Source organism: Hemitrygon akajei, chromosome 4 (genome assembly GCF_048418815.1).
Source record: "Hemitrygon akajei chromosome 4, sHemAka1.3, whole genome shotgun sequence".
NCBI classification, from domain to species: Eukaryota; Metazoa; Chordata; class Chondrichthyes; order Myliobatiformes; family Dasyatidae; genus Hemitrygon; species Hemitrygon akajei.
The window spans coordinates 198,257,815-198,273,358 of record NC_133127.1 but is presented as its reverse complement, the minus strand read 5'-3'; the positions used below and the strand labels follow the sequence as shown (position 1 = coordinate 198,273,358).

The 15,544-nt window shown below is 41.6% G+C and overlaps 1 protein-coding gene across 1 annotated transcript in view; it reads right to left on the bottom strand.

Moving 5' to 3' along the window:
• Nucleotides 1–15,544, bottom strand: part of LOC140727108 (glucose 1,6-bisphosphate synthase-like) — a 146,867-nt gene that overhangs the window by 91,786 nt on the left and 39,537 nt on the right. Inside the window, exons 4-5 of the mRNA XM_073044378.1 lie at nucleotides 4,242–4,326; nucleotides 2,626–2,709 (exon numbers count right to left, since the gene is read on the bottom strand). Coding sequence (XP_072900479.1) covers nucleotides 2,626–2,709; nucleotides 4,242–4,326 — 169 coding nt within the window. The remainder of the gene's footprint in view (nucleotides 1–2,625; nucleotides 2,710–4,241; nucleotides 4,327–15,544) is intronic.

The following is a 15,544-nucleotide window of genomic DNA, read 5'->3' as shown; positions in this document are numbered from 1 at the left end:
TACTGTATTGGCCTCATTTTCTTTTACTCTGAAGCTCAAAGAGATCAGTTTTGACAGAATGTGGGACAAATCAACTTGAAGTTCTCTTTCAGGTCATAAAAAGATTAACAGATTCAAATAAATCCACTGCTTGAATTCTAAAGGCATACAGTCCATGTTTTCATTCTTGTGGCAAGTAATCCTAAAGACTTGTACACAACACAGCATTGTGTACATATTCTTTGATCCACAGCATCTGCAGTTGTATTTTTGTGTTTTGAATCTTAAAGATTTAAAAGGTGTAATTATACTACAATATATATAGATCCTAAACTTCATAAATAGGGAAATCCTGAATGTGCACAAAATAGAAATTATTTAGTGAAAATTGAGATTGAAAGTGCAGTCTAAAGCCCAGAAATCCTGTTTAGTGACATAGAATGACAAAACTGAAAATACTGACATTGTTAAACTTCCTGTAATTTCTTGCTCTCTTTTGGCTGTATGCTTTGAACATAGATCACAGAACAGGAACAGGCCTTTTGGCCTACAGTGTTGTGCTGAACTAAATAAATTAATCAATTGCCAACTAATCTCCTCTGCCTGCACAATGTCCATATCCCTCTATTTTCATCACATTCATCTAAGTCCCTAATGTATCTGCCTCCAACATCACTCCAGGTAGCATATTCCTGGCACCCAACAAACACACTGCTTAAAAAGAAACTTGCCCCTCTCATCTCTTTTGAAGTTCCCCCCTCTCACCTCAAATCCATGTCTAATACCACAGGGCATTTCAACCCTTGGAAAAATCTACTGTCTGTCTGCTCTATCTATGCCTCTCAATTTTAAAACCTCCATCAGATCTCTGCTTAGCCTCTGCAACTTGGGGAAAATAACCCAAGTTTGTCCAACCTCTTGTTGAAGCACACGCCCACTAATCCAGGCAGCATCCTGGTAAACCACTTCTGCATCCTCTCCACAGCCTTGAAATCCTTCCTATACTGGGGTGACTAGAACTCAAAGCCTTGACTAATAAAGGCAAGCAGGCCATATGCCTTCTTAACCATCCTATCAACCTGCATAGCCACTGTCATGGAGCTATGAACTTGGACCCCAAGGTCCTTCTGTTCATCAACACTGTTAAACATTTGTCTGATCAGTGGGAGAGGATTGGGAAGAACTAGGGAAAACAGCGCAAGTCTGTTAAAAGTTTGTCTAATTTACAAAGAGGAAATTCCCAATGGATACCACTTTTCATTCAACTTTCCATTGCATTCCCATTCTGACATACCTGTCCATAGCCTTTGTTATGTATGCTCAGAACAAGAACTGCAATGGAATACTACTCTAAATATTTTTACTGAGTAATGGTACACACTGGGCAACTTGCAGTGTGGGAGCCATGAACAGAGCCAGTCGAAACGAAAATACATGCACTCCAAAGTCTGCACCCAAAAACGAGTGCCTCCCAGATGTAGGAGGCCCAATCGACTGACCACATGTGCACCTGTCACATTCTCACAATCAATCTGACACGATACAGCCTCTTCTGCTGCCACGATGAGGCAAAAGTCAGATTTGAGAAACAACATCTCATTCTGTACAAGCAAGCAGGAGGAACTCAGCAGGTCAGGCAGCATCCATTGAAACGAGCAGTCAACATTTCGGGCTGAGTCTTGACCTGTCCTGACGAAGGGTCTCGGCCCGAACCGTTGACTGTTTGTTTCAATGGATGCTATCCGACCTGCTGAGTTCCTCCAGCTTGTTTGTACGTGTTGATTTGACCACAGCATCTGCAGTGTAATTTGTGTTAACATCTCATTCTGTCTGGGTCGCCTCCAACCTGATGGCATGAACATCAATTTTTCTAACTTTAAGTAGTTTCTCCCCCTCCTACCTTCTTATTCTGGCTTCTGCCCCTTTCCTTTCTGGACCCGATGAAAACTCTTGGCCCAAAATGTCAATTGTTTATTTCCCTCCATAGACGCTGCCTGACCTGCTAAGTTCCTTCAGCATTTTGTGCATGTTGCACAATATATCCAGCATCTGCACAATCTCGTGTTTCTGAGCAACACACACAAAATGTGGAGGAACTCAGCACCTCAGGCAGCATCTATGGAGGGGAATAAACTTAACATTTTATCACACGTTTATGATTGGCTTTCACACATGCCTGTGAAGAATTGGACAACCAGAGTATAATCATCATCCCTTCTTTTATCACAACCATACATTTCACTGAAGCAAGATCTGACTATTTCACTTTGAAGCACAGGAAGATCAGGACTAGAACTGCCAGATAGGGTAACAGCTTCTTCCCTCAGGCTATGAGACTAATGAATACCCTGCCACCACTGAGGTCTCATCACAAGGACAGTACTTTCTTAACTGTTTACCAGTGCTGCAAACTGGATGCATTTTCAATTATGTTTTATTAATTTATGAGCTTTGAGAGATATATGTTTTGTCGGTACATCGTGGTCCGTAAATATGTTGGTTCGTTTGGTAGTACACATGTACAGTCTGAAGACAATAAACTTGAACTTGCCTTTTTATACATTCTGACAGAAGGTGTTTCAAAAGTAAAACATGGTGCTTATAACAAGACACTCACAAATCAATCAGCCCTGTAGCACACTGTACCTTGTATCCATTGTCTTGTTTGGGGTTATGTGATGCAGTAATCATCACCCCAGCTGTAACATGAAGCTGCCTCACAGCATAGGGCTGAAAGGGAGAAAGAGTGCAGTTAGAGTCAAAGAACACTACAGAACAAAAACAGGCCCTTCAGTCCTCCAAGTCCATGCTAACTATTAACCTGCATAGTCCCATCTGTCTGTATCTGGACCATAGCCCTATACTGTGTATCTATCCAAATTTATCTTAAATGTTGAAATCGACCCTGCATCTGCCACTTCTGCTGGCAGCTCTTTCCACACTCTCATCATCCTCTGAATGACGAGGTTCTCCTTCATGTTCCCCTTAAAGATTTCACCTTTCACCCTTAACCTATGACCTCTGATTCTAGTCTCACCCAACCTCAGTGGGGAAAAAAGCTTGTGTTTACCCTGCCTACATTTCTCAATTTTGTATACTTTTATCAAATTTTATTTTCTTTGAGATACAATGCAGAACAGACCCTTCGAGTCATGCCTCCCAGCAATCCCTGATTTAATCCTAGCCAATTTACGATGACCAATTAACCTACTAACCATCATGTTTGGACTGTGGGAGGAAATCTGAGCACCTGGAGGAAATCCATATGTTCATGAGGAGAACATACAAACTCCTTGCACACAGCGATGGGATTTGAACCCAGGTCACCAGAACTGTAAAGCACGTGCTAACCACTCCGCTATCCTCATTCTCCTATACTCTAGGGAACAATAAGTGGTTTGCTGATTTACTAAAAGCATTTTGAAAATCAAAATTAAAAACAGAGTTTAGAAATAAACAGACAAAAAGGACACACAATTGAAATGTTGACAATTCCTCTCCGATGAACCCCCCACCCACCCAACTGCTTGACCAACTGAGTTCCAGCTGGTTACATTTAGCTCATTAGGTTACCCTAGAGCATACAACAGTGCAGTACAAGCTCTTCAGCCCATGATGTTGTGCCAAACCAATTAAATTAGTGATCAAATGCCCAACCAAACTAATCCCTTTTGCCTATACTATATCCATAACAAATTTCATAACACATGCCAGTGATAATAAACCTGATTCTGATTCATATTCCTGCAAATTCACATGCCTATGCAAGAGCCTCTGGAATACTTATTGTACTTGCCTTGACTACTGCCCCTAGGTAGCACAATCCAAGCTACAATCTAATAAACACAAGAGAGTCAACGTGTAGATCCTGCCTGACCCGCTGAGTTCCCCCAGCATTCTCTGTGTTAAATTATTCCAATAAATGCTTTGGCTGCAGAACAATGTCTGTGTGTAATTTTCCACATTCAAGGTCAAGCACCCTGAGCGAGACCGCCGGTCAAATGTTAATCAGTAACAAATTATGCTTCATGATAATGGGTGCTCTCCCGAAGTGTACAAGAGGTTGCAAAAGACCTTCCCACTGACATGAACATTTGAATTTAGGTCCCACCAATGATGCCCAACAGCTAAACCCCCGACTCCCACAAATTCCAGGTTTTTAATTCTAATCTCTTAGATGCTAATAATTGCTTTTTATAACAAATCCAGACCTGGAAGTATCAAATGTAGATACATTTTCTGTAATCACAAATCATTCTTACCACGAATGGTGTTGGCACATACGTAGAAAATAAATACACAGGTACGTCCTGACTGAGGAACACAGCAGCTGTCAGCTGGGCAAGTCTGCGGCAAACAGTTAAGACAAAATTCATGTCACTACTTATTAGTTAACAGTATGGATATCAGAATGAAGTAAGCTTTGAGGAACAGTGAATCAATTAATACCATTTATTAACAAGTCATATTTACATTTTTTGACACACAAGCTTCCCATATTATTGGAAGAAATTTGTATTGATAAGCAGATCTATTTGTCCACTTTGGATTGTAGTGTTTGCACGTCAGGAAGAATGTGCTGAGTCACGTTGCACATACTCCTACAGTCTGCTCCTCTATCTCCATGCCTGTTTTCTAACCACTCCTAGATAAATATTATATATTAATTTTATTTTACCTACTCCATACTTGATGGTCGTGCAATCATCTGCACAAGCCTTAAGCTCTAAAATGCATTCTCTTAAATCTTTCTTGACATTTGTCCTATACAAGAGCTTTATTAAAAATCCTTAAGACATTGGAACAGAATTAGGCCATTTGGTTCATTGAGTCTGTGCTGCCATTTCACCTTAGCTAATTTATTGTCCCTCTCAAACACATTATTTCTATTTAGAAATACAGCATGGAACAGGCCCTTCCAGCCTAACGAGCTGCACCGCCCAGCAACCCACCTATTTAACACTCGCCCAATCACAGGACACTTTCAATGACCAATTAAGCTATTAATCAGTATGTCTTTGGACTGTAGGAGGAAACTGGAGTACCTGAAAGAAACCGACACAGTTGACAGGGAGAACATGCAAACTCCTGATAGAATTAACTCTGAACTCCTGAACACCAGAGATGAAATAACGTTGCAGTAACCACTATGCAACTGTGGCATCCATTCTCCTGCCTTCTCCCTGTAACCTTTGACACCCTGCCTAATCAAGAACCCGTATGTGTTGCTTGGATATCCAGCATCTGCATATTTTCTCTTGCTTGTGATTGACCTTTCAACCGCCACTTTAAATACACACAATGACTTGGCCTCCACAGCCACCTGTGACAACGAATACCACAGGTCCTCCATTCTATAAGGAGGCTGTCCCCTCTGGTCTTAGATTCTCCCACCACAGGAAACAATCTCGCCATATTCAACATTTGATAGGTTTCAATGAGGTCACTACTCATACTTCTGATTTCCAATGAGCACAGGTCCAGAGCTATTAAACGCTCCTCATATATGCCTTTCACTTCCCAAATAATTTTCATGAACTTCCTTTGAACCCTCTCCAATTTCAACACATCCTTTCTAAGATAAGGGGCCCAAACCTGCTCATAATACTCCAAGAGAGGCCTCCAGTGCTTTATAAAGCCTCAATATTACATCCCTGCTTATATGTTTTAGTCCTTGCTTTTATAATTTGGTCCTCTCAAAATGAACGCATTGCATTAATCAAACATTGCATTTGCCTTCCTCACCACCGAGTCAACCTGCAAATTAACCTTTAGGGAATCCTGCAAAAGGACTCCCAAGTCCTTTTGAACCTCAGAATTTTGAATTCTCTCACAATTCATAAAAGTTTATATTTTTATTTCTTCTACCACAGTATATGATCCTGCACTTCCCGACACTGCATTCCATCTGCCACTTTGCCCATTCTTCCAATTTATGTCTTTCTGTAGCCTCTCTACTTCCTCAAAGCTACCTGCCCCTCCTACTATCTTCATATCATCCACAAATTTGGCCACAAAGCCATCAATTCCATCATCCAAATCATTGACATATAACGAAAAGAAGCGGTCCCAACAGACCCCTGTGGAACATCCCTAGTCACTGACAGCCAACCAGAAAAGGCTCCTTTTATTCCAAATCTTTGCCTCCTGCCAATTAGCCTAGCATCTTTCTTGTGATATTATGGGCTTTTAAAAGTGTTGAGTAGCCTGAGTGGTGCCTTGTCAAAGGCCTTCTGAAAATCCAAGTACTCAACCTCCACTGATTCTCCTTTGTCTATCCTGTTTGATATTTCTTCAAAGAATTCCAACAGATTTGTCAGGCAAGATTTCCCCCTCAGGAAACCATGCTGACTACAGCCTATTTTATCATATGCCTCCAAGTAGCCCAAAACCAAAATCCTTAATAATCGACTCCCACAACTTCCCAACCACTGAAGTCAGACTAACTGATTCACAATTTCCTTTCTTTTGTCTTACTCCCTTCTTGAAGAGTGCAGTGACATTTACAATTCCCCAGTCTTCTGGAACCACACCAGAATAAATTGATTCTTAGAACCATAGAACATTACAGCACAGAAACAGGCCTTTTGGCCCTTCTTGGCTGTGCCAAACCATTTTTCTGCCTAGTCCCACTGACCTGCACCTAGACCACATCCCTCATACCCCTCTCATCCATGTACCTGTCCAAGTTTTTCTTAAATGTTTAAAGTGAGCCTGCATTTACCACTTCATCTGGTAGCTCATTCCACACTCCCACCACTCTCTGTGTGAAGAAGCCCCCCCCCCCCCATGTTCCCTTTAAACTTTTCTCTTTTCATCCTTAACCCATGTCCTGTGGTTTTTATTCTCTCTTAGCCTCATTGGAAAAAGCCTGCTTGTATTCATGCTATCTTTACCCATCATAATTTTATACACCTCTATCAAATCTCCCCTCATTCTTCTACACTCCAGGGAATAAAGTCCTAACCTATTCAATCTTTCTCTGTAACTCAGTTTCTCAAGTCCCGGCAACATCCTTGTAAACCTTCTCTGCACTCTTTCAACCTTATTAATATCCTTCCTGTAATTTGGTGACCAAAACTGTGCACACAATACTCCAAATTTGGCCTCACCAAAGCCTTATACAACCTCACCATAACATTCCCACTCTTATACTCAATACTTTGATTTATAAAGGCCAATGTACCAAAAGCTCTCTTTACTACCCTATCTACCTGTGACACCACTTTTAGGGAATTAAGTATCCGTATTCCCAGATCTCTCTGTTCTACGGCACTCCTCAGTGTCCTACCATTTACCTTGTATGTTCTACCTTCGTTTGTCCTTCCAAAGTGCAATACCTCACACTTGTCTGTATTAAACTCCATCTGCCATTTTTCAGCCCATTTTTCCAGCTGGTCTAAATCCCTCCGTAAGCTTTGAAAACCTTCCTCACTGTCCACTACACCTCTATTCTTTGTATCATCAGCAAATTTGCTGATCCAATTTACCACATTATCATCCAGATCATTGATATAGATGACAAATCACAATGGACCCAGCACTGATACCTGTGGCACATCACAAGTCACAGGCCTCCACTCAGAGAAGTAATCCTCCACTACCACTCTCTGACTTCTCCCATTGAGCCAATGTCTAATCCAATTTACTACCTCACCATGTATACCTAGCGAGTGATTCTTCCTAACTAACCTCCCATGCGGTACCTTGTCAAAGGCCTTACTGAAGTCCAGTGAGACAACATCCACTGCCTTCCCTTCATCCACTTTCCTGGTAATCTCCTCGAAAAACTCTAGTAGATTTATTAAACATGACCTATCACGCACAAAGCCATGTTGACTCTCCCTAATAAGTCCCTGTCTATCCAAATACTTGTAGATCCTATCTCTTAGTACTCCTTCTAATAATTTACCTGCTACTGACATCAAACTTACTGGCCTATAATTTCCTGGATTACTTTTAGAACCTTTTTTAAACAACGGAACAACAGCTATCCTCCAATCCTCCGGCACCTCACCCGTGGATACCGACATCTTAAATATATCTGCCAAGGCCCTTGCAATTTCAACACTAGTCTCTTTCAAGGTCCGAGGGAATACCCTGTCAGGTCCTGGGGTTTTATCTACTCTGATTTGTCTCAAGACAGCAAGCACCTCCTCCTCTTTAATCTATATGGGTTCCATGACCTCACTACTTGTTTGCCTTATTTCCATTGACTCCATGCCAGTTTCCTTAGTAAATACAGATGCAAAAAATCCATTTAAAATCTCCCCATTTCTTTAGGTTCCATTCATAGCCGACCACTCTGATCTTCAAGAGGACCAATTTTATCCCTTACTATCCTTTTGCTCTTAATATACTTGTAGAAGCTCTTAGGATTATCCTTCCCCTTGACTGCCAAAGCAATCTAATTTCTTTTAGCCCTCCTGATTTCTTTCTTAAGTATTTTCTTGCACTTTTTATACTCCTCAAGCACCTTATTTGCTCCCTATTTCCATCATATCTGACCAGGGTCCTATATAGCTGCAACATTACCTCTCGGCTCCTAAATTCAATTCTTGCAGCTGCTTTGAGCGTCCTATGGACTCAGACCCCAAGATCACTCTGATCCTCCACACTGCCAAGGGTCTTACCATTAATACTATATTCTGCCATCATATTTGACCTACCAAAATGAACCACTTAACACTTATCTGGGTTAAACTCCATCTGCCACTTCTCAGCCCAGTTTTGCATCCTATCAATGTCCCGCTGTAACCTCTGACAGCCTTCCATACTATCCACAACTTCCAACCTTTGTGTCATCAGCAAACTTACTAACCCATCCCTTCACTTCCTCATCCAGATCATTTATAAAAACCATGAAGAGTAAGGGTCCCTGAGGCTCCCCACTGGTCACTGATCTCCATGCAGAATATGACCTGTCTAAATCCACTCTTTGCCTTCTGTGGGTAAGCTAGTTCTGGATCCACAAAGCAATGTCCCCTTGGATCCCATGCCTCCTTACTTTCTCAATAAGCCAAAAGCTCTCTTTACTACCCTATCTACCTGTGACACCACTTTTAGGGAATTTTGTATCTGTATTCCCAGATCCCTCTGTTCTATTGCACTCCTCAGTGCCCTACCATTTACCTTGTATGTTCTACCTTGGTTTTCCCTTCCAAAGTGCAATACCTCACACTTGTCTGTATTAAGCTCCAACTGCCATTTTTCAGCCCATTTTTCCAGCTGGTCCAAATCCCTCTGCAAGCTTTGAAAACTTTCCTCACTGTCCACTACACCTCCAATCTTTGTACCATCAGCAAATTTGCTGATCCAATTTACCACATTAGTATCCAGATCATTGATATAGATGACAAATAACAATGGACCCAGCACTGATCCCTGTGGCCTCCACTCAAAGAAGCAATCCTCCACTACCACTCTCTGACTTCTCCCATTGAGCCAATGTCTAATCCAAGTTACTACCTCACCATGTATACCTAGCGACTGTATCTTCCTAACTAACCTCCACTGCCTTCCCTTCATCCACTTTCCTGGTAACCTCCTCAAAAAACTCTAATATATTTGTTAAACTGACCTACCACACACAAAGCCATGTTGACTCTCCCTAATATGTCCCTGTCTATCTAAATACTTGTAGATCCTATCTCTTAGTACTCCTTCTAATAATTTACCTACTACTGACGTCAAACTTTCCGGCCTACAATTTCCCGGATTACTTTTAGAGGCTTTTTTTAAAACAACGGAACAACATGAACTATCCTCCAATCCTCCGGCACCTTACCCGTGGATACCGACATCTTAAATATATCTGCCAGGGCCCCTGCAATTTCAACACTAGTCTCCTTCAAGGTCCGAGGGAATACCCTGTCAGGTCCTGGGGATTTATCTACTCTGAGTTGCCTCAAGATAGCAAGCACCTCTTCCTCTTCAATCTGTATAGGTTCCATGACCTCACTACTTGTTTGCCTTATTTCCATTGACTCCATGCCAGTTTCCTTAGTAAATACAGACGCAAACAACCCATTTAAGATCTCCCCCATTTCTTTTGGTTCCATAGATAGTTGACTACTTTGATCTTCAAGAGGACCAATTTTATCCTTTACTATCCTTTTGCTCTTAATATACCTGTAGAAGCTCTTTGGATTATCCTTCACCTTGACTGCCAAAGCAACCTCATGTCTTCCTTTAGCCCTCCTGATTTCTTCCTTAAGTTTTTTTTTGCCCTTTTTATACTCCTTAAGCACCTTATTTGCTCCGTTTCCTATACATGTCATACATCTCTCTTCTTTATCAGAGTTCCAATATCGCTAGAGAACCAAAGTTCCTTATTCTTATTCACTTTGCCTTTAATCCTGACAGCAACATACAAACTCTGCACTCTCAAAATTTCTCCTTTGAAGGCCTCCCACTTACCAACGACATCCTTGCCAGAGAACAACCTGTCGCAATCCACGCTTTTTAGATCCTTTCTCAGTTCTTCAAATTTGGCCTCTTTCCAGTTTAGAACCTCAACCCGAAGACCAGATCTATCTTTATCCATGATCAAGTTGAAACTAATGGTGTTAAGATCACTGGAACCAAAGTGTTCCTCTACACATACTTCGTCACCTGTCCTAACTCGTTTCCTAATAAGAAATCTAATATTGCATCCTCTCTAGTCAGTACCTCTATATATTGATTTAGAAAACTTTCCTGATTCTTGAAAGATCATTACTAATGCCTCCACAGTCTCTTCCACCACCTCCTTCAGTACTTTCAGGTGTACACTATCTGGCCCAGGTGACTTATCTACCTTCAGACATATCAGTTTTCCAATAACCTTCTCCCCAATATGGCAACTTCACACAATTCTGCTCCCTGCCACTCTCAAATGTCTGGCATACTGCCAATGTCTTTCCACAGTGAAGAATGATGCAAAATATTCATTCAGTTCATCTGTCATTTCCTTGTCCCCCCCCCCCCCCCCCATTATTACCTCTCCAGCACTCCAATAACTATTCTTGCCTCTTTTACAATTTCTATATCCGAAGGAAGTTTTACAGCCATAGAGAAGTTCTGCACAGAAGCAGGCCCTTTGGCTCACCTAGTCCATGTAGAAACCATTTAAACTGCCTACTCCCACTGACCTACACCGGGACCAGAGCCCTCTATATCCCAACCATCCATGTACCTATTCAAACTTCTCTTAAACATTGAAATCGAGCTCACATGCACCACTTGTGCTGGCAGCTCATTCTACACTCTCATGGCCCTCTGATACCCTTTTGGTATCCTCTTTAAAATTATTGGAATATCTTCATATTCCTTCTTTATGGCTTTTTTAAAGTTGCTTTCTGTTGGTTTTTAAAAGCTTCCCAATCCTCTAACTTCCCACTAATTTTTGCTCAAATTTTATGCCCTCTCATTGGCTTTGACTTCTCTTGTCAGCCAATTCTGTCACCTTGCTTTTAGTCTACTTCTTCCTCTTTGGGATTTACATATCCTACGTAGAACATAGAAAACAGACAGCACAATACAGGCCCTTCGGCCCAAAAAGTTGTGCCAAACATGTCCTTACCTTAGAACTACCTAGGCTTACCCATAGCCTTCCATTTTTCTAAGCTCCATGTATCCATCAAGGAGTCTCTTAAAAGACCTTATCATTTCCGCCTCCACCACCGTTGCCAGCAGCCCATTCCATGCACTCACCACTCTCTATGTAAAAAAAAACTTACCCCTGACATCTCCTCTGTACCTACTCCCCAGCACCTTAAACCTGTGCCCTCTTGTGGCAACCACTTCAGCCTTGGAAAAAAACCTCTGACTATCCACACAATCAATGCCTCTCATCATCTTATACACCTCTATCAGGTCACCTCTCATCCTCCATTGCTCCAAGGAGAAAAAGCCGAGTTCATTCAACCTATTCTCATAAGGCATGCTCCCCAATCCAGGCAATATCCTTGTAAATCTCCTCTGCACCCTTTCTATGGCTTCCACATCCTTCCTGTAGTGAGGCAACCAGAACTGAGCACAGTACTCCAAGTGGGGTCTGATCAGGGTTCTATATAGCTGCAACATTATGTCTCGGCTCCTAAATTCAATTCCACGATTGATGAAGGCCAATACACCATACACCTTCTTAACCACAAAGTCAACCTGCGCAGCTGCTTTGAGCATCCTATGGACTCTGACCGCAAGATCCCTGTGAGCCTCCACACTGCCAAGAGTCTTACCGTTAATACTATATTCTGCCATTATGTTTGACCTACCAAAATGAACCACTTCACACTTACCTGGGTTGAACTCCATCTGCCACTTCTCAGCCCAGTTTTGTATCTTATCAATGTCTCGCTGTAACCTCTGACTATCCACACTACCCACAACACCCCCAACCTTCATGTCATCAGCAAATTTACTAACCCATCCCTCATCCAGGTCATTTATAAAAATCATGAAGTGTAAGGGTCCCAGAACAGATCCCTGAGGTACACCACTGGTCACCGACCTCCATGCAGAATGTGACCCTTCTACAACCACTCATTGCCCTCTGTGGGCAAGCCAATTCTGGATCCACAAAGCAATGTCCCCTTGGATCCCATGCCTCCTTACTTTCTCAATAAGCCTTGCATAGGATACCTTGTCAAATGCCTTGCTGAAATCCATATACACTACGTCTACTGCTCTTCCTTCATCAATGTGTTTAGTCACATCCTTAAAAAACCCTTGACAAAGCCATGCTGACTATTCCTAATCGTTTTTTACCTCTCTAAATGTTCATGAATTCTGCCTCTCAGGATCTTCTCCATCAGCTTACCAACCACTGAGGTAAGATTCACTGGTCTATAATTTCCTGGGCTATCTCTATTTCCTTTCTTGAATAAAGGAACAACATCTGCAACCCTCCAATCCTCCGGAACCTCTCCGTCCCCATTGATGATTCAAAGATCATCATCAGAGGCTCAGCAATCTCCTTCTTCGCCTCCCACAGTAGCCTGAGGTACATCTCATCTGGTCCCAGCAACTTAACCAACTTGATGCTTTCCAAAAGCTCCAGCACACCCTCTTTCTTAATATCTACAGTTGAAGTGGGAAGTTTACATACACTTAGGTTGAAGTCATTAAAACTCATTGTTTAAGCACTCCACAGATTTCATATTAGCAAACTATAGTTTTGGCAAGGTGTTGAGGACATCTACTTTGTGTATGACACGAGTAATTTTCCAACAATTGTTTACAGACAGATTATTTCACTTTTAATTGACTGTATCACAATTCCAGTGGGTCATAAGTTTACATACAAAATCAAAAGAAATCAGCCAAGACCTCAGGAGAAAAAAAAATGTGGACCTCCACAAGTCTGGTTAATCCTTGGGAGCAATTTCCAAACACCTGATGGTACCACGTTCATCTGTACAAACAACAGTACGCAAGTATAAACACCATGGGACCACACAGCCGTCATACTGCTCAGGAAGGAGACGCATTCTTTCTCCTAGAGATGAACGTACTTTGGCGTGAAAAATGCAAATCAATCCCACAACAACAGCAAATACCTTGTGAAGATGCTGGAGGAAACAAGTACACAGGTATCTATATCCACAGTAAAACGAGTCCTATATTGACATAACCTAAAAGGTTGCTCAGCAAGGAAGAAGCCACTGCTCCAAAACCACCATAAAAAAGCCAGACTACAGTTTACAAGTGCACATGGAGACAAAGATCTTACCTTTCAGAGAAATGTCCTCTGGTCTGATGAAACAAAAATTGAATTGTTTGGCCATAATGACCATCATTATGTTTGGAGTCAAGAGGGTGAGGCTTGCAAGCCAAAGAACACTATCCCAACCGTGAAGCATGGGGGTGGCAGCATAATGTTGTGGGGGTGCTTTGCTGCAGGAGGGACTGGTGCACTTCACAAAATAGATGGCATCACGAAGAAGGAAAATTATGTAGATATATTGAAGCAACATTTCAAGACATCAGCCAGGAAGTTAAAGCTCAGTCACAAATGGGTCTTCCAAATGGACAATGACCCCAAGCATACCTCCAAAGTTGTAGCAAAATTGCTTAAGGACAACGAAGTCAAGGTATTGGAGTGGCCATCACAAAGCTCTGACCTCAATCCGATAGAAAATTTGTGGGCAGAACTGAAAAAGCGTGTGCGAGCAAGGAGGCCTACAAACTTGACTCCGTTACACCAGTTCTGTCTGGAGGAATGGAACAAAATTCTAGCAATTTATTGTGAGAAGCTTGTGGAAGGCTACCCAAAACGTTTGACCCAAGTTAAACAATTTAAAGGCAATGCTACCAAATACTAACAAAGTGTATGTAACCTTCTAACCCAATGGGAACGTGATGAAAGAAACAAAACCTGAAATAAATCATTCTCTCTATTATTATTCTGACATTTCACATTCTTAAAGTAAAGTAGTGATCCTAACTGACCTAAGAGGGGAATGTTTTCTAGGATTAAATGTCAGGAATTGTGAAAAACTGAGTTTAAATGTATTTGGCTAAGGTGTATATAAACTTCTGACTTCAACTGTACATGCTCAAGCTTTTCAGTCAGCAGCAAGTCATCACTAAAATCACCAAGTGAATACTGAAGTATTCATTAAGTACCTCTGCTATTTCCTCCGGTTCCAAACACACTTCCCCACTGTCACACTTGATAGGTCCTATTCTTTCACGTCTTATCCTCTTGCTTTTCACATACTTGTAGAATGCCTTGGGGTTTTCCTTAATCCTGCCTGCCAAGGCCTTCTCATGGGCTCTTCTGGCTCTCCTAATTTCCTTTTTAAGCTCCTTCCGGTTAGCCTTATAATTTTCTAGATCTCTAACATTACGTAGATCTCTGAACCTTTTGTAAGCTTTTCTTATCTTCTTGACTAGATTTATTACAGCCTTTGTACACAACGATTCCTGTACCCTACCATAACTTCCCTGTCTCATTGGAACGTACCTATACAGAACTCTACACAAATATCCTGAATATTTGCCACAGTCCTTCCGTACTTTTCCCTGAGAACATCTGTTTTCAATTTAAGCTTCCAATTTCCTGCCTGATAGCCTCATAATTCCCTTTACTCCAATTAAACACTTTTCTAACTTGTCTGTTCCTATCTCTCTCCAATGCTATTGTAAAGGAGATAGAATTATGACCACTATCTCCAAAATGCTCTCCCACTGAGGAATCTGACACCTGACCAGGTTCATTTCCCAATACCAAATCAAGTACAGTCTCTCCTCTTGTAGGCTTATCTACATATTGTGTCAAGAAACCTTCCTGATCCTACCTAACAAACTCCACCCCATCTAAACCCCTTGGTCTAGGGAGATGCCAATCGATATTTGGGAAATTGAAATCTCCCATCAAGACAACTTGGTTATTATTACACCTTTCCAGGATCTGTTTCCCTATCTGCTCCTTGATATCCCTGTTACTATTGGGCGGCCTATAAAAAACACCCAGTAAAGTTATTGACCCTTTCTTGTTCCTAACCTCTACTCACAGAGACTCTGTAGACAATCCCTCCATGATGTACACCTTTTCTGCAGTCGTGACACAATATCTGAT